At 44.1% G+C, this 20,033-nt stretch overlaps 1 protein-coding gene across 2 annotated transcripts in view; it reads right to left on the reverse strand.

Annotated features, from left to right (window-relative positions):
- The window catches only part of PIK3C2B (phosphatidylinositol-4-phosphate 3-kinase catalytic subunit type 2 beta), a 112,060-nt gene that overhangs the window by 11,056 nt on the left and 80,971 nt on the right, over window positions 1-20,033 (reverse strand). For both annotated transcript variants that reach the window (XM_077334660.1, XM_077334661.1), the window contains 10 exons: window positions 13,483-13,671; window positions 11,625-11,718; window positions 10,836-10,930; window positions 9,819-9,999; window positions 8,988-9,095; window positions 6,911-7,003; window positions 4,326-4,455; window positions 2,774-2,910; window positions 1,784-1,953; window positions 59-215 (listed from right to left, as the gene is read on the reverse strand). In XM_077334660.1, the coding sequence (XP_077190775.1) occupies window positions 59-215; window positions 1,784-1,953; window positions 2,774-2,910; window positions 4,326-4,455; window positions 6,911-7,003; window positions 8,988-9,095; window positions 9,819-9,999; window positions 10,836-10,930; window positions 11,625-11,718; window positions 13,483-13,671 (1,354 nt within the window). The remainder of the gene's footprint in view (window positions 1-58; window positions 216-1,783; window positions 1,954-2,773; window positions 2,911-4,325; window positions 4,456-6,910; window positions 7,004-8,987; window positions 9,096-9,818; window positions 10,000-10,835; window positions 10,931-11,624; window positions 11,719-13,482; window positions 13,672-20,033) is intronic.

Genomic DNA, 20,033 nt, shown 5'->3' on the forward strand with positions numbered 1-20,033 from the left:
CAAATGCAATATAGCTGAAAGCTCTGGGGAACAGAAAAGAGGAGATGGAGTGTCTCACCAAGCCCAACAGATTGAGGAAGAGATGGGTGTGCTTGCGGATCAGGTTGTAGGCCTGGCAGCAGAGATCAACGAAATCATGGAAACGGCTGGAAGGCTTGTCTCCACCATTGATGACATACGCCATATCTGACGTGAAGACAAATGGAGCTCGGTCCCTATATGGAAGGAATGCACAAGGATGAGGTTATGACTAATCTCAAAGACAAAAGAATTCCAGTGCAAGCTGGGAGGCCAATTTTAGCTACAGGTTGTATGATTTTGTTAAGAGACTTCTTGAGAATTTTGATTTTGTTATATTTTGTTACATTTTGCCCTTGAGTTCCTTTAGAACTGCTGCTTTAGAACTGCTCTCCATTTTTTACACAGCTCCAAAGACTTAAATGCACTTAAGTTAAGGGGACTGCAATTTCTGCAGCTGAGCCTCCCTGCAAGGTTATCCCTAGGGGGTCAGCATACTCTCAGGAACAGCAGAGGGGACAAAATAGGGTCTAGCATGGAACTGGGAATCAGCCTCTTAAGAAAACTCATGTACACCTTAAGTCTTTGGAATATATAGTCAGATGGAGGCCACTATCCAAAATACTTCCATCTCCTCACAGAATCCTAGGTCCTACCAGACTACCCAGATGGACCTTGATAAACTACTTTTACCCTGCTTCAGTCCCTCTACTGAAACAAAAATATATCTGGTGAGGTGGTGTAACAACAGCAGGAAAAATCCTGAAATATTTCACAAAGCAAAATAAACAACCACAGTTTTTACCCCAAAAAAGTTTTAAAACAATAGATTTTTCCCCGTATCAGAAATAACACTGTACATATAGAGGTCCACATATCAGAACTTTTTTATGATCACAAAATATTTTGCTAGATTCAAGTCCAGTTGCACCTTAGAGATTTTTGTGGCATAACCTTTCAAGAATCAAAGCTCCGTCAGATAGCTGACCAAGGAAGTTTTGACACTTGAAAGCTTATACCTCACAAATCTTGTTGGTCTCTTATGGTGCTATAGGACTCAAGCCTAGTTGTTGTGTGGCAGACTACTAAAGAGCTACACTGAATAATATTCTGCTGTTAAGCTACTATAATGTAAGGAAATTCAAAACAAAAACATGAGCAAAATGGTCAGATTTAATGTCCAATTATGGCAGATGGAACTTCTGTCTCCAAAGTAAGTAGATGTTGCAGATGAGCTCCTTAGGTAAAATTTAGCATATAACGTGAAACGCCATGTACAATAAGAAACCAGGCAATAGGAACTCCAATGTATGCATGTAAATAGCTCATATGTCTATCATTTAACTACAGCAGCTAAACATATGATTATCATTAAAAAAAACCCTCTCAGTAAGTGGGCAGTAGGATAAACAGAGATGTTTATTTTAAGATGAAATGCACACTCAGTTGCATCCAGACAACTTTATAACCAGCATTCTGTAATTTTAATATTTTTGTTATGCCTTTATCAGACTTTTATAATACGTTAATGGAATACACAACACACATTTATTGAGATCCTGTTGGGGACTTTCTGTCTACTAGATATTTTGAGTGTAAAAGATACTAAAGATCTGTTTAGGGGAGATGACCCCAATGTAATAATAAGCCAGCACTTCTCAGCACTAAATTTTCTTTATTGAGTTGACAAAACTTCAGGATTCCTTCTCAAGCAACAACAAACTAGTCAGCTGTAATAGAGAATTGTTTAGCAAAGAATACTCACCTCTTGATGTTGCCAAACATTTGGGCATGACCCAGAAACCTGCCAAAGTCTATGTGGAACATGTGGCCAGTGGTCTTGAGCATTATGTTGTCATTATGCCGGTCACAGATTCCTAGCACATAAGTGGCTACGCAGCAGCCAGCACATGAGTAGATGAAGTTCTCCACTGCCTGGGAAATTAAGATTGTTTGTATTGGAAGAATCATGTAAGGATTGGATTTGCATAGACAACAGGGCCAACAAAGTGTTGTGGGGAGGAACCACGTAGAAGGATGTTTGGGGGCCCAAGATGGTAAACGGATGCCTAACAGTACCTTGAAACAAGCTTTCTCTCCCCTTAGCTACTCTTATATATTTATAATATTTTCCAGTATGACCCAAGCTGTGCTTTAAAAGCTGTCAAGTTGTACTAACTGATGTCTTCATCTGAAGTTAGGCCTTATAACCTTGAGGCAGGGCTTGTTCCCTGTTTTTAGCAAGATACAGCTGGACAACAAACAAACACATTTTTATTTACTGTAGCATTTGTAGCAAAGCTTCACTCTGAAAGGCCCTCTTTTTCTTGGTGGAAGAGCTCTGTCTTGCAGGCCCTGTGGAACTGTGATAGCTCTGTCAGTGCCCTCAGCTCCTCTGGGAGCTCATTCTACCAGGTCGGGACCAGGCATATCTTCTGTGGGCCAAGGACAGATATATTTTTATATATCTGTCTAGACAGCAAAATTGCCATTTATAATTGTAGTAAAGACATTGATAATCTATTATTTTGCTAGGGAAATAAACTTTTTAAGGAATTGCAAGCAATGAAAGACAGGCACACATATAAATATTTCACGCATATGCTCTGCTGGACACATACAAATATACCACCACAGATGAGGGACTCAGAACGTAATGGCTTTGGCTCTAGTACACCTCTTGAACATAATCCTGAGCACCAGTTGGTGACTGACTGTCAAAACAACAGGTGTTATTTTCTTCTCTTGCTTTTACCTTCTCATATTCATCCTCCTTAGGGTTGTGCTTTTGCAGCCAGTCTGCAAGGGGACGGTCCTTGAAGGAGCCTGTCACCCCATGCTCCACTTGGATCTTTCGCAGGGTTTCTGCATTGGGGATCATCTCAACCATCCCTACAAAACAGAGCAAGGAACTGCAGAGTTAGCCTATATGAGCTGCTTTTCTTTTTCTACTCAGATAAAACAACTACTCAAGGAATAATTTGTGCTGGGATTTTAACTGTAAAGTTTTGGAACTTCTTGGGAAATGAAGCCTTTATTTGTGTGTTTTAAAAAAGAGTCTAATGTCTATAGTTCTGGGAACTGTGTTAATCTAGTCTTTCTGAACACTGAAAGGATGTTGCTGTTTTAGCTGGGAGAAAGCTGCTATCCTGGCATAAAGAAGATTGAGGCTTGGCGTAATACAGGTGATAAACGATACCCACCAACTGACTTCCAGAGGGAGGAGATAGAAAAAAGAGACAAAGGTGTTTCCTTCCTAATACAGCTGACTACCATATCTAATAAAAATTTATGTCCCAGGACAAAGTTAAATGTGGAACAGGCGTGATATAACCTTACACACCTGGTTTTCTGTTTATGAATAACATAAATATTTGGGATCAGAAGACAAAGGTCACATTATCCTCTGGAGGAAATGGTCAAGTAAAATTAAGTGAATATCAGCATCACTCTCATCAAACCTGCAGATGGAGCCAATATTGAGCAAGGAGAAAAGAACAAGATACTAGAGTAGGACAAAGATGTAGGCTGATGCTTCCGTGACAAGAATTCTTTGGCTGCGTTCTGACCACACAAAATTTCAGGATAGATTAGCAGGACAGAACGTTGTAGAAGTAGAGCTCAAGTGTAAGGTGGTGGTTTTTTTTTTTTTTTAAGTTTTGCTATTTGTCTGTGCCCCTAAAAATGGTAATATATATACCCCTCTTGGTTAGCCATTTCATTTATCGTCCACACTATGCTTTTAATAAGTCAGTACAATTAACTTCCTTTTAGACTTTTACATTTGCATTCTCTTATTGGTTAAGTGTTACCCACAAAGAATCCAGATTAAAACCACAGTGCTTATTCAGCTCTAAATTCTAAGTTGAACCACCTATCTGAAATGCTACAGCAATCCAGACACACCTGTATAGGCATCCTCAAAGATGCATCTGCCACGAGCATAAACACTGTCCAAAAATATTAACTTACAGTATTCATTATATGACAATGTTGCAGTGGCTATTTGCATTATTGTCTTTTTTAAAAAAAGGTATCTGACTAAGTGGTAGACTAAAACTAACTCTTTGGATTTATCTAGCAAGGTAGTTTTATGTTCTTAGCTTTCACTCAGAGAGATGGTAAGTTACAGATTCTTAATCTCAGTTCCATAAATCATAGAGTTGGAAGGGGCCATACAGGCCATCTCTTCCAATGTATTTCCTGATATATCAGGCCTTTGTACAATCCAGTAAACTGAGAGCATCACAGTTGCTGCTGAACAAAAGTAAGTAGTAGGGAAGCTTCATACTTGTTCCCAGACTTACCACGACCACGGCCTGTTGAAAAACAACGGAATATGACCATACGCATGTCCAAACCTTCTTGCACCCAAATTTTGTTCATTATGCGAATCATCTGCAATGTTAGCATGTCCTGCCGGAGATCATCTCCACACTGTGAGGAATAACAGCGCAAAGTAAGACAGGAGGTTTCCCAGTGCTTTGCAACTGCAATCATTGGGTAGAAACCACCAAAGAACTTTCCCCATTTAAGTGCTTTCAACTCAAAGCCTGCCTTCTCCATTACATTCCCCAAGAAGCTAGCAAGACATACTTGCTCTGGTCCCTGGCCCCAAAGAGGTCAAACCGGCCTCAACCAGAGTCAGGGCTTCTCCAGCCCTGGTTCTGGCCGAATGGAACATTCTGCCAAAGGAGATCAGGGCCTGTGGAACCTTAAACAGTTTTGCAGGGCCTGTAAGACAGAGCTGTTCTGTCATGCCTATGGCTGAGGCCAAGAAATAACATCAAAAAAAAAAAAACATCTACTTAAAACTCCCAATATACTGATTGATACCACCATCAATGATCAAAGAAGGCACTTTTTTCTAAAAAGAAAAAGGCAACCTATCTAGAATTGTGAGATTTAATTTTAATGTCAATAATTTTAGGGGTTTCATAGTTTTTGTGTGATACATGTGACTGTTGTGAGCTGACTGTTGTGAGCTACCCTGAGCCCTCTGGAAAAATAGGGGGGAAACCCAAAATATCTTCTAATTTATTTTTTAAAAATCAGCAGCCCTCACTTATTTCCACAGACATGCTCACTGTGGCCTTATGCATGCAGTGCAGGGGCATGCCACAGGGCAGTTTCTTAGAATGATGGCCATCATGTGGGGACAATATCTCATTCTTGCCCTGCCCCTTGTTTGAGGGGCTGATTGCCCTATCACCTGGACACTTAAAAACACAGAAATCATGCAGAGACAATGCTAGGACCAGGGGTGAATCTTTAGCAGACATGAGACGATCAGACCAACCTCCTTTTGCCTGGGCTCCTTAAACAATCATTGAGGGATCAAATGCTACATCCCCATAATACTTCCTTACTGCAGTCTCAAAAACAAATGTCTTTAGTATAGTAATGAGAATTATTGGGAAATCCGATAAAGCCCTACTGTACCAACTATTCCATTTCTCATGCCAGCTATAAATCGAATTCTCAGCAACGATAACAGCAAAAAGCCCACCCTAGCAGTGGTTAGCTTTGCTCTCATCACATTTTTCTAAATTTGTGAGCCCACTGATTAGATTACCCAGAACTGAATAACTGCAGCCTCCCAAAATGTTTAACTTTGCAGTGTCTATAACAGTTCCTCTGAGGCTCAAGCCAGAGTTGCTTCCAAGTTCTTCACGGTGGCTGCAACGATACCAATAATCAGACTCTTGCAATAAGAGCATTTCCTTTAAGAGTGGAGGGGGAGGATTCTAAGGGGTCCAGAGACCTTTCCAGGCATCTCAGCTGTTCGTTATTTAGAAAAGAAGGACACAGCAGTTCCTCCTAGCTATATCAGACAACGTACAAATGTAATTCACAGGAAGGAGCTGCTGTAGTCCTTCCTGGTTTCTTATTAAGGCTTGAAGGAAGAGAGGCTGAGGAGGGAAGCTACAGAGTTAGGTGACTAGACAGTGGTACACAGGAGTGCAGAAAAACTTTCTCCTATGCTGCACAAGAGCCTCTTGTGGCACAGAGTGGCAAGGCAGCAGACATGTCCATGAGTTTGGGAGTTCGATCCCAGCAGCCGGCTCTAGATTGACTCAGCCTTCCATCCTTCCGAGGTCGGTAAAATGAGGACCCAGCTTGCTGGGGGGTAAACAGCAATGACTGGGGAAGGCACTGGCAAGCTACCCTGTATTGAGTCTGCCATGAAAATGCTAGAGAACGTCACCCCAAGGGTCAGACATGACCCAGTGCCTGCATAGGGGATACCTTTACCTTATGTTGCAGAATAAAATGTCTAATCAAGGCCATCATATGGTTTTGCAATTTGGACAGAGGAGATTGTCTAACCAGCAGCAGGCAGAATACAGGATGCCCCCTACATGCCCTATCAGTTATGTGCAGATTGAGTTACAGGCCCCCCAAAAGAAGGCGCTCCAAGGAAAGTGTTTGGGGGTGCGGCTTCAGGAGTGTGTAGATTGGGCTCTGTGTGAGTGAGAGGCATCAAGCTTGCAGATCTCTCTGGAATGCCCCCCTACTTGGGGGGGGGGTGTCTGAGTACCCAAGAAAGGAATTCCACCCTTTAGGAGTGCTGGTAAGCTAATCCACTTTTCAGCCTTGCTAATGGATGAACCAATCTTGCCAGCAGACCATTCTATAAAGTAGCTGCAGGAGTGCTGATTACTATGATCTCTCTTTGCTTATCTACAGATATGTTTGAAGACCTCAAGGGAAGATATTGGAAAACAAGCTGGGCTAGATGGCAGATTTGTGGTTCAAGATAGGGTCTTGATAGATTTTACTTCTTTGGTTCTTATCAAAGTATCAGAGTAGTGTCTGCTTTGCTTAGAAGGACTTGTGCTAAGAGAATGGCTGTGGTCCCCATGACCCAATCAGAAACACTAGGACTTACCTTAAAAATAACACGGATATTCTCCCCAAGAGGGTCAACATTCTGGAAGGAGAGCTTCAGGGGAACAGCATTGGAGTTGAAATATGAGCAATCCTGCAGTAAGGAGAGAGGATGGTGGTATTATAAATCAGTACTCTGCCATCGACAGAAAGGATATCAAAGAAGACAAAGTCAAAATCATGCCCAAAGTACTATGCTTCATTCCTTCCAAGGAGAGCCGGTTCCACCCCAGTTGTCTGCATTTGCTTTTCTTGCAGGAATACTTCCTATGAGATTCTGTTACCACCCCAATCTCCTGGAGAGCCCATGAGCTTCCATACAAGCTTTGCTCTAGACTAAAAACCCTTATTTTGAAAGTAAATCTGTCAAACAAGCGACTCAAACCACACCAGACCAAGGGTGGCAGAGTTCATACCAAAGGCCCTTCTGGTTTGGGTTACAAAAGACTGGTCAGTAGCTCAGGCATCCTTCACAGCAAGGGAGGCTTCCTACCATTAATTCTGTAAGAACAGGCTGTGGTGCTCTTGGCACTGGGTAGGGGCCAAGTTGGGAACAATCTGGAGTAGCCCAAAGCCAAGGAGGCAGAACTGAATGAACATGGGAAGTACAGAGGGCTGAAGACTAAGAGTACACTGGGTGAGGGATGCAGGCGTGGAAGCCAGTGAACAGATAAAAGTGGGAAAAGATCAGCCCTTTATTTACTTATTTATTTGTAAGGTTTCAAGGCTGCACCTCTCCAAAATGGTTTCATGAATTCAAAAAAGTCATAGATAAAACCCCCAAGTACAATAAGAATACATAAAATCCTAAACATTTATCTGCTTAAAACTTTTAAAAGTAAACACTCGTTCCATTTATTATCCCTGATGAGTTAAAGCACATAGCAGATGGAATTTCAGTTTATGGCCCAACTCGTGGGTGAACAGCCTAGGCAGAAGCCTGGGTGGGAGACAAGGCAGGGGGCCCGTACGGATGGTAAGGGTGTCGCTCTTGGCCTCAACCAAATGCTTGGTGGAAGAGCGCTGTTTTACAGGCCCATCAGAACTGAGAATTCTGTAAGGGCCCAGGTCTCTTCTGGCAGCTCATTGGCCCTGGCTCTGGTCAAGGCCAAGCAAAATTCTCTGGAGCAGGGATGATCAACATTGGAATTTGCTGAGTGAATTGGTCTTTGGCAGTTCCCCAGGTATGCAGGTCCCAGACTGTGTAAGGCTTTAAAGGTTAAAACCAACACCTTAAACCTGATCTGGAACTCAACCAGCAGCCAGTGCAGCTGCTGGGGAACAGGTAAAATATGGGCTCTCCAGGGGTACTTGTAAGGATTCTGTACCAATCGCAATTTTCTGGTCAGGTATAAGGGAAGAACTGCATAAAGCAAGTTACAGTAATCTAGCCTGGAGGCGACTGTCACGTGGATCACTATGGCTCGGTGTTCTGGGGCTGGATAGGGTGCTGGTGGCTTTGCCTAGTTTAGGTGGAATAACACCAGGCGAGCTACCCTAGTGACCTGTGCCTCCATATTCAGAGAGGCATCTAGGATCAACCCCTAAATTCCTGTGCTGCCTGCAGCTGCATTCCATCAAGCCAGGTGAGGCGTGCTTCCTCCTCTGGTCCTTTCCTGCCCAGCCACAGGACTCCTGTCTCCAGTGGGTTGAGCTTCAGGCAGCTCTGAAAAGTATCAGGGAGAGAAGCCTGTCTTGTAGGACCCCCACACTGGAGTTTGCAGCGGCATGACTGTTCCTCCCCGATAGCGACCCTCTGTCCCCAACCTTGGAGAAAGGAGACCAGCCATTGTAGAGCTGACTCCTGTATCCCCATGTCAGTGAGACAGTGAGCTAGCAGTTTGTGATCTATTACACAGAAGGATGCTCTGGGTGGGAGCCAAAAGATTATCCTCAGGAACCAGCCTATCTGTTCTACAACAGAGAGGAAACAGCTAAGGCTGAAGCCCAGCTATGCAAATGATGCTGCTAAGCTTCAATACTTGGAAGCTCAGCTGAAGAGTTCTGAAAGGAAACAAGAGCATTCTGTCCTTCTGCAGTGCACCAGCAACCAGGATTGCCAACAGGGCGAACCATACCTTGGGCACGATCCCCTTCACAAGCAGGCTTGGACTAAGTGGCAGGCGGCAAGAGCCACTGACAGTGAAGAACTGCTTTACGTCCTCCAGTCCCTCCCTAAGGATAGCCTGAAAAAAAAGAAATACCAAAGCAGTCTACAAACAGGAAAAAAAAACCCTCCATGATTTGAATCTCTGTTTCTAGAGGCTGAACAAACAGATCTGCACTCCAGAGTCACCCTAGCAAGGGTCGTGGTTGCCCCAAATTGTTCTGTACACCAGTTTCTCCCATCTTGCATTCTAGATTAGGTGGAGCAAGAAACCTCCCAATTCTGTGCTCAGTTACACAATTAAATTATACAAATCCTGAAGATCAAATTTTGTTCTTGAATGTGCAGTTTTTTTTAAAAAAACCCAACTTTTACAGAGTTGCTTAGCTCCCTCTACTTTCAAGATATAAGCTTTTGAAGAAGTCATAATATTTCTTAAGTTGCAGATCACCAACCTATAGGACAACCCAACCTTGATCTAGGCTAGAACATTCAGAATATTTCTAAACTCTACAACAAAGAGATCTCAGTGATTTGTTGCCAGAGTCTTGCGTCATCCCTGACAGCAATTCCTTCTGGATGAGGGTGAACATTTAATCCATGCCATAGGCACTTTTCAGGAGAGGTTGCCCTTTGAGCAGTTATCTCTTAAGTGCCTCCATCAGCCTTTGAACTCTCTGAAGAAGCTAAGCTAAGCTTTCATCAGCACATGCTGTTTGGATAGATGTGATGTGTCATTCTCTCCCTCCCACCTCCATTCCACTCACAGCAGAAATAATGAGACCTATTCACATGCATGTACCTGTCGTGATGATGGGGCAGCCTCACGGACCTGCTGGGCCAGCTTAGCCAGGGTATTCACAAGCCAGCATTGCCGGTCAAATTCCTCTCGCAAGCCCTTCCCACAACAACACAGCAGAGCTGCCAGCAGATACTGGTAACGGATGCTGAACTGAGAATCCTTCAGTCCGTCCTTCAACAGCCTACAGAGACGGAAAACTTGTCACCAGGAGTTGTGGTGTATCTGTGGAAGTGTCATGTACGTGTGCTGCTAAGCAAAAGCCAGATCAGTCTACTCAATGTTCATGACTATTTCCAAAGCCAAAAAACTTCCAGAAACATGCAAAGTTTACTTTACAAGTAGTAAAGGGTAGTCAGGATGTTTGGGTCATGAAAGGGCTCTAAAAGCAACACAAGACAGGAGAGAATTTTTAAAGGCAGCTTTGCGACAAAAATGGCTTGAACTTGCTAAACGCACACACACGTAAGTCATGTAGCAGTCTGGTATGGATGGAATGCCAAGTAAACAGCATGAAATTATTATATAAACTGCTCTTGTCTGTATCCTATTTGAGGAAGAATTTTTTAAAGCTTGATAACCTTTCACTTAAAGCTTAATAATCTAGTAAAGAAAAGCTGGGGCCTCTGGACTTTTGACTGTAAAGCACTTGGAAATGTCCCTTACTTCTGCTAAGCAGAATTAGAAGAAGAGTTAGTTTTTATATCCCGCTTTCCACTCCCCAAAGGTCTCTCAAAGCAGCTTACAATCACCTTCTCTTTCTCTCCCCACAACAGGCACCCTGTGAGGTAGGTGGGGCTGAGGGAGCTCTGACAGGACTGTCCTGCGAGAACAGTTAGATCAGGATTGTGACTAGCCCAAGGTCACCTAGCTGGCTGTACAGAGAGGAACAGGGAATCAATGCCAGCTCGCCAGATCAGAAGCCACCATTCTTAACCACTACACCAAGCATAATCATAGTTCTCCTAAATGAAAGCTCCATCCCATTCCATACATCAGCAGCACATCCACCAACATTACCAGAAGAAATAGTGGGTAATCCTCAGGTCACAAATGGCTCTCTTCATTAGAAATCGCACCAGAGGACTGTCCAAGTAACATTCATATTTTAGAGCCTGGGAGAGACAAATAGATTACTTCCCTATCAGGCCATGATGGACTTTGCAGCCAGTGAGGGTTGGGGTAGGCAGCAGAAAGAGAGGAGAAAAGAGTCCAATTTTGCCAAATGAGCAGCCTCTGCCCCAGGAATTTATATTCTATCTTCAATCTCAGTATCTTTAGTAAACTGTGTGTTTAAATAATAATAATAAATTTAGAAGCAGTTGACTCATGCAAAATGCTCTTGTTTGCAATTATCATCCTAAAGCAAGGAGATGCAAATCTAAACAGCATTAATTTTGACAACTAAATCTTAGAATAACAGTAACATTAAATGGATTTCAGAATTCCAAAGCCATGATCTCAAGGACATGACAGCAATACCCAAGGTTTTACTGGGATGACTTTCCATGAAACTTGCCCTTTGTTTAGAATTCTTTTGCCAAGGCAATCTTGTTTTTTGCAGCCTGTTATCTCTAGCACAGACTACCTGCAGCCTAGGTCCATATCTCCAAGGCCTCTGAAATTCCAGCCAGTCTGCATAATACCAGGTCACAGAAACCAATGTAGATGTTTCCCTGGCTGTGAAGGTCTAGGCACTCTAGCACCCTAAGCTCATTGCAAGGTACAGCTCTGTGCCAACACAAACCATGGACCCAAGTCTGAAAGACTTCCCAGTTAACATGCCTTCCAGGCAGCGCAATTACTCACCTGGACCAACTGGGGCAGATAGTCAAGGAGCTCAGCATCAGATATGGAATCAATCCATCGCACAGCTGTCCTCCTCACTTCCTGATCGGGGAACCTGTAGCCGTATTATCACAACAGACTCTCACTAGGGGATCAACCCTGCCTCCATATGTCTAAGCTCTTTTAAGATCCATGCAATCCTACCGCAGGGAATTCTTAGTATCACCAGACGTGCAGTCAGATCCTAAGCATGTTTTACAAATTCTACAGACTTCAATTAATCTTACTGGCACAGAAGTGTATGCAGGAGTGCAGCCTTAGGCTCTGGTGTGTAAAGATACTTTGATCTAGCTGCCAGCAGATTCTAACTGGTTTAACGCAATATTAGAACAGGACTTAGCCATTTACAGTGCAATTCTAAACAGTTATATCCTTCTAAACCCATTAACTTTAATGAGCTTAGAAGGGTGTAATCTGGGAATCCTGTGTGGGAGGCCAGACCCAGAAGGTGATGCAGGCAGATTTTTGCTCTGCCCCATGGCTGTTGGCCTATGGGGTTCCCCAGGGTATGATCTTATGCCCCATTCTACGTGAAGCCCCTGGGAAGGTCATCAGGAGTTTTGCACTGCAGTGCCATCAATACGTAGATGGTATTTAGCTCTACCTTTTTTCCCTACCTAATTCTAAGGATGCTGTAAATGTTCTGAACCAAAGCTTGGAGCCCATAATGGGCCAGGTTGGGTTAACAAGTTGAAACTTAATCTTAACAAGATTGACATCCTCTGAGTTAATAGAAAAGCAAACAAGGGGCTTGATATGTCCCCTGTCTTTGATGCGGTTATGCTCCCCTTAAAAATTAGGTTCACAGTTTGGGAGTGCTTCTCAATACAACAGTCGCCATAGAAAACCTGATGGCTGCTGTGATTCTCAGTATTTTTGCCAGGCTTCAGCTGGTGTGCCAGCTGCACCCATTCCTGATTCAATCTGAGCCAGCCTCAGCTACTATGATGCACTCTACTTTGGGGTCACATATTCATATACCGATAAGGGTATTTCAAGGGGCTGTCTTCAATAACCTTCCCTGGTTTTTAACAGTACCTGCTGGGTGCTCTTGTGTGCACATTTGACATCCAGAGGATATGCAAGGCACCTCCACGTGCATATAGAAGTTGGTTTACCACCCTGCTGATTGCAAAATTACATTAAAAGAATGGTATATATGGTATATATATATGGTATATATATATGTGTGTGTGTGTGTTTTTCTAAAACAATTGTGTGTGCTTAATATTGAACTCTGAGGAAGACCTGTTTAGGTCGAAATGCGTTAGGTCTTTGGATGTTAGGACAGAACTAACTTATATATGTGTGACTTAGATCACTCCTTACTCTTTTTATTTTTTTATGCTTTTATATATTTGAGCTCCAATACAGCGGGCGCTAGCGGGCAAGCGGCTGGGTGCGGGAGTTTTTTCAACCTTCTCAGGTTCTCAACTCCATTTCAGGTTGGGTTTTTTCCTACCTTTTTTGTTTGTCTGGGAGTCTGCCTGAGGGAGGGCTCTTTCACTGACAGCCCCACAGTTATGGAACAACTTCTCTATGGAGGTGCACCTGGCCCCCTTCGTTTTTAATCTTTCAGAGGCAGCTGAAGACAGCTTTATTCATGATGGCATTCGATTACATCTTCTGCCCATGAGCAGTTTTAAATTATTGATTAACACAGTAGTTCTATGAATTATATAAATTTCTTTATATTGTAAGCCACCTTGAGTTCTTACAAGGCAGAAAGGTGACTAAGAATTGTTTTAAATAAAATAAATGCTTGTGCTGAAGATTACACTGTTCACCTACTACTGTTCAGTCAAGGGAAATTGCTTACGCTGCATGTAAGAGTCCAAGGGCATCCTGATGGTTCATGTGAGTCCATTGCTTTAGCAGGGCATAGATGTCCGGCAAGCATGCCCACTCCCAGCTCGGAGCACTAGCAAGTAGCAGAGGCAATGAGCCAGCTTCAGAATGGCAGTAGTAACGCTTCTCCCATAGCCGCTTCCGGTCGGCATCTGTTAGCCTGGAGTGAGAGGAGGCAATACGATTAGACCAGTAGCTATCAGCCCCCATCAGTGAACAAAGACTCTGCATTCAGAGGTGGCATGCCTCAAACCTTGCCTCCATGGCTCACTTGGAAAAGCATCTGACCACACACTGAAGGAAACAGAATGGTAAAATCTACCAAGAGTGCTTTTAATCTTTTAAGAGAACTGTGTAGACCAGGGGTAGTCAACCTGTAGTCCTCCAGATGTTCATGGACTACAATTCCCATGAGCCCCTGCAAACGCTGGCAGGGGCTCATAAGAATTGTAGTCCATGAACATCTGGAGGACCACAGGTTGACTACCCCTGGAGACATTCTATGAAAAACAGGCACACAGTGAGGGAGGAAAAGGGGGGGATTTCTGTATAGTGTGGGGGTGTGGACAGGCAAGTGTCATAGATGGCCACCACCAAATACCATTTGATTATATGACCGGCCTAAGTATCCTCTGTGGCACAGAGTGGTAAGGCAGCAGACATGCTGTCTGAAGCTCCGCCCATGAGGCTGGGAATTCAATCCCAGCAGCCAGCTCAAGGTTGACTCAGCCTTCCATCCTTCCGAGGTTGGTAAAATGAGTACCCAACTTGCTGGGGGGTAAATGTTAATGACTGGGGAAGGCACTGGCAAACCACCCCGTATCGAGTCTGCCATGAAAACGCTAGAGGGCGTCACCCCAAGGGTAAGACATGACATGATTGCACAAGGAATGCCTTTACCTATAAGTATCCTCAGGAAAAAGAATGCTGTTTTATGTGGCCACCAGAGAGCAGCACAATCACTGAAAAACCCACCCCTTCATCTCAGGCATACAGGCCAGAGCTGGGTGTTTCAATGTGCAAATCAGTCAATTCATTTCTCCGGGGAAGGGATCAGGTGGCTAATGAGGAAGCTTGAACCATTTCCACCCCAAGGATAATGGGATCAGCGGTTCTTTTGCCCAGAGGGCAGCAGGAGGAGAGGAAGCTGTAGCCTGTGATGAAGTGCATGAGCATCAGGGAAAGGGCTGGTTCCCATTAGGCATGCATCAGATGGAGCTGGATTTAACTTACAATACAGTAAATCTGCTAGCCTTTAAAGAGGTCACAATATTCTGCTTATTTTTGCTGCAATAGGCTGACATGGCTTCCCTGCCGGAATCTGCTCTTGCTTAATGGCTCTCTCTGCACCAATAGTCATAAATTAATCTCCATCTGAAGGGGACAAGAAAAGTTAAACTTGATTCCTAAGTGTGGTCCTAAACAAAAGGCCTGGCAACACTCAAAGGACAGAAAGAAATGAGCAGAAATTGCTTTTAAAAAGTGTGGTTAGCAGGGCTGAACCCTGCCTTAAAGGCAAAATCCTCTGACTCTGAAGTTCTCCCCCATCCCAAATATGTCACAACACACAATGGGATTTGCAGAAGGAGGCTTGGACTCTCAAAAGCTTACCCTCAGTAATGCTCTGCACATTCTCAGAGACACAGATCTTACAGCAAGGATAGGCAACCTCCAGCACACGTGCTGAAGAGCAGCATGCCACACTGTTTTGCAGACTATGCAGGGCTGAGTCTCCACCCAAGGGACCAAGAGGACCCCCAAAGAAGCTGTTAGTGCTGCCTGGGGCTCAGCTTGTTTCCTGTGTCTAGCCAAGCACAATCCTGGACTCCCCCTTCCCACTTTATTTATTGGATTTGTAGCCCACCACTCTTGGAAACCGGCTTGCAGTTTCCAATCCATACATATAATACAATATACAATAATATAATATAATAATACAATAATATAATACAATGAAATCCCTTTAAAAACCTCATTAAAACTCCAATTTCTAGAATACAGCAATACAAAACTTCCACAGATGACAACCATAGTCTCACTTAAGACAAACCCTTATGAAGGCGGCATGGGGGGGGGGGAACCAAGGTGTTCAGGTGCCAATAGGAAAAGGGGACCCAACCCTCCTGCTCTAGCACTGGCCTCGACCATAAACTTGGTGGAAGAGCTCCATTTTGCAGGCCCCTGGAAGGCAGAAAACTCTCCAAGGGCCTGCAGCTCCTCTGGGAGTTCATTCCACCAGGTAAGGGCCAGGACTGAAAAGGCCCTGGCCCTCATTGAGGCCAAGCAAGCATCCCTAGGGCCAGGAATGGTCAACAAGTTGGTACCTGCAGAGGACAAGGCCCTGCAAGGGTCATAGGGCACCAGATGGTCCCTCAAGTATGTGGGTCCCAGACGATGAAGAGCCTTAAAGATCAACATCAAACCCTTGATCCTGATCCGGGCCACAACCAGCAACCAATGCAGCTGCCTCAACACAGGCTGGATATGGGCTCTCCAAGATGTTCATGTGAGTACCCTAGCAGCTGCATTTTGCACCAGCTGTAATTTCTGGGTCAGGGTCAAGGGTAGGCATAGAGCGAGTTACAGAAACTAGTTCTGGAGGAGACTGTTTCATGGATCACCGTGGCTAGATGTTCAGGTGAAAGGTAGGGCGCTAGTAGCCGAGCCTGGTGAAGATGAAAAAATGTCTGACTGGCTACCTTCTTGACCTGAGCCTCTATACTTTGTATGCCAGGTCACTCAAACTACGTCACAGGCAGAGATATGGAGCGTTGCCACTGTCTATACCTATGGTTCAGTTAAGCCTAGGGATGCTGAAGGACTCAGCCCAGGAAATGCAGTTTATCCCATATCACTCAGCCCTCAGGCCCCAGCTGGAAAATTATCCTCCTATAATTTCATTTAATCCCTTGAGAGTCTTTTTAAACATTTTAGAGATCAATGCAGTTGACAGCTCAAAAGGCATCAAAATAAAATGGCCTAAAAGGTCAACAGTGAGAAGTCTGAGGGAAGACAGAGGCAGCCACAGAGTGTGACAAGAAGACTGAAGGAGATTGGCCAAAGCAGCCTACACATGGCGCAGGTTGCAATAGACAGACGCAGCTGGGAGGAGAGAAAGGTACTCACCTTCCTGCAGAGATTGAAAAAGGCCAAACCTGAGGAGTAGCTGGAGGTACCCTGCACTCCAGCAGGACAGGAGGAAAGGGTATTGTTGGCAAAATTATTATAGAGCTGTCTTAACCCCATTGCAATACCATAACCAGTTTCTGGAAACAAAGATGTAGGGGACTGAGGTGCCTGGAAACCACACCCTTAATCCCAGACATATGGGAATGGGCCATGGCTATTCAGGGCTGAGGGAAATTATCTGATACGTTCCAGCGTCAAATCTTAGCACTGAAATATTTCCAGGCTTGAGGTCTGGCTCAGATAAAGTGCTTCTAGGCCACACTGGCAGGGCAAGCAAATAAGGCCACAGCAGAGACTTCTTGGAAGGAGACCAGGACTGGTTGCAAAAGATTGAAACTTGGTCCAAGGCCACTATAATCACTCCAGTACTACTGTCCTTGGGAAAGCATGAAGGCATGGAGGGCATTGGCAGAGCTGGAGGGGAGGGGCACACATGCTCTGACTAGCTCTGTTCCCACAGGCTTCCTTTCACCACCCCCAGGAAATCCCTCTGCTCAGATCCAGAACAAAGCTGAAGGAAAATGAAAGTGCTACCCGTCCCTGGGAACCTCCCATCCTAGCAATGACCTGCAGCAGGCAGGAAAGGCTGTGGCACTGCCTCCTGTACAATGCCAGGAAGTGCCCGCCCTCCACTTTTTACCCCTATGCACTTTTCTTGCTGAAAACCAAAGAGCTCCCAGGGATAAATTGGGGGGGGGGGGTGAGAGGGCAGCCATATGCCTGCTCTAGATACACAACCCTGGGTACAAACTGACACACAGAGCCACTCGGCTTCAAAAACCCTTAGGCAATAGCACAGGCAATCTGCAGCTGCAAATGTGTTGGGAATAATAAAATTGAGCTTTTTTATGCTCTTTTGTGCTTGCAGTGATGGTGAAAATATTAATTATGTTGGAACATATCAAGGCAAGCTTCTGGCATTAAACTGGAACGTTTGCTCAATCCCACCCATTGTTGAATGTTGTGCTATTGTAATTTTATTTACTATATATATTTATATCCTGCCTTTCTCCCCAGTGTGAACCCAAAGCTGCTTACATTGTTCTTCTCTCCTTCATTTTATCTTCACACCAACCCTGTAGGTTAGGCTGAGAGGGTGTGACTGGAACAGGCATCCAGCAGGCTTCTGTAGCACAGTGGGGATTTGAACCTGGGGTTAACGAGATCCTAGTCTGACACTTTATTACACCACACTGGCTCTCCTATCACACACTTCCTGGATTTCCCAACAGAAGGTAAAGATCCTGCCTCTAAGAACCAACACATAAGATTTCATCACAGCAATGCCAGTGAAGAAGCCACACCCCTTGGCGTCCATGAAGAATGGTCAATGGCAGCTTTCCATTTAGAACTAGCTGTATACAACTCTAGACCTCGTCTCTCTGGAATTATGAGCTAAACCCAGAAGGTTCTGCAACTATACAGGTAACAGAGCTCCCAGCAGACTCCGCACCCCAGGTACCACAAAAAGGCACATAACTAACATTAATCCTTAAGAAAGTTTTGTACAGTCTTCACTATACTCTCCGGACCCAGCAGCTTTTCTGGAATGAACACAACAAGCCACAGAAGGGTCAGGGCTGTATTAGGTGAAGGCAGATGATGTTATTACTGTCAATATTGCTGTGCAGCACGTATCATATACCAAATCTGTAATCAGTTACCACTTTAATTGCCATTTTGAAGATGGGGGCAGGGAACACTGACCAAGAGAACAGAGGCTTCCCTCTGTCACCTGCTGGCACTCTACTCCGTCTGTTTGCAGCCCATATCCTAGTCAGTCCCGCTTCAGGAAGCACTGCAGAATGCTATCAGGATAGCTGAGATGCAGCTGCTTCAGCTTTTATTGCCTTTCTCTTTCTGCATCACTGCAAACAGCTGAGTTCCATCTTTGTCTTATCCCTGAACACAGAAATAGAGAGCTTCACAACGGAGCTCCAGTTTCTCCTCTTCACCCACAGACCCGGGAGTCCCCACCCACTGAAGGAGTTTTGGGACTCCAGTGGATCTGAGCATCTTATCCATAGACTCTGAGCCCCAAGGCCTCTTTTTATTATTTCATTTTGATCCGGTAATATGTAATACTCAGTATACGTATGTAAATTCCCCTTGTCTCACACTCCAGTAACCACGACCCCTTCCCATGGTAATCAAAGCACATGCTATAAGAGCCACATATGAGCTCCAGCATCTCTCTTTCTGGAAGACAAGCTTTGTTTACTCAACCAACCACCCCTGGGGATGTGGGAATAATGTTCATACAAATGTGAAGCCTGCTGGAGCAGTAAGTCAGGGGAGTAATAAGATCCACCTGAGAAAGAAGAGAATACCAACCACTGTTGATAGTCATGCAATTCGTAGGCATGTTTGTACTACTACTACTACTACTACTACTACTACTACTACTACTACTACTACTACTACTACTACTACTACTACTATTAATTTGATTTCTACGCCTCCTCTTCCCCTATGGACTTGAAGCAATTTACATGTTTAAAAAATCCTTAGTACATACTTGATTAATTACATACTAAATTTCAGCCCTTATAGAAGAGATGGTGTTATCCCAGTGGTATGAAACACTGATTATTACTATAGGAGGCATGTGAACTCTTTGAACACAGTTATACAAACGTCTTATTAACACAAGGAATTGTTTTTATTTGAGGCGAGAAACATAGTCCTGCTCTCCTGTGATGCAGGGCAGGTCCCCATAGGAAGATTAACAACTAGAGTACCAAAAATGTGTCTGCAGAGACAATGTGACACAGCAGGGAACTAAAATCTGTCCTAATCCATAGTAGCACCTCAAATCATGTTTCTTTTCAACACTTTTATTAAGTTTGGCAAAAACAAGGTAGAAAAAACATATTTTTTTTCCAAACCTGGAAACATTTAAAAATCTTCTCCATTTTTATTTGCCAACAGATCACAAGCAATCTAGGTTGGAAACTCTTCTCAGTTGGTAGGAAACCAGTCATGAAGGAAAGGGATCATAGAAACTGGTTGATACTGTGCCCAGAATGGCAGCCACTAAGCAATAACCATGTTGTCAACACAGACGTATACCTGGAACAAGAGGACTGGATGAAAGTCCCATGCCTGGGAACACTTTTGGAACACTTGTAGCAGAATACGCTTGGAATTCTAATCTCAGAAAGTGAGGAAAGACAGAGAGGCAAGGAAGGAGGTGAGATGTCTAGACGAGATGCCAAACATCCCACAGGAACAGGGAGGGAGTATAATGAGCCTAGCAAAAGAGCAGTGGCATTTAAGAAATGGGCAAAGACAGACCCTGGTAGGGACCCCTTTCACTGTAATACCTTTACC

This window comes from Paroedura picta, chromosome 4, assembly GCF_049243985.1.
Source record: "Paroedura picta isolate Pp20150507F chromosome 4, Ppicta_v3.0, whole genome shotgun sequence".
Taxonomy (NCBI): domain Eukaryota; kingdom Metazoa; phylum Chordata; class Lepidosauria; order Squamata; family Gekkonidae; genus Paroedura; species Paroedura picta.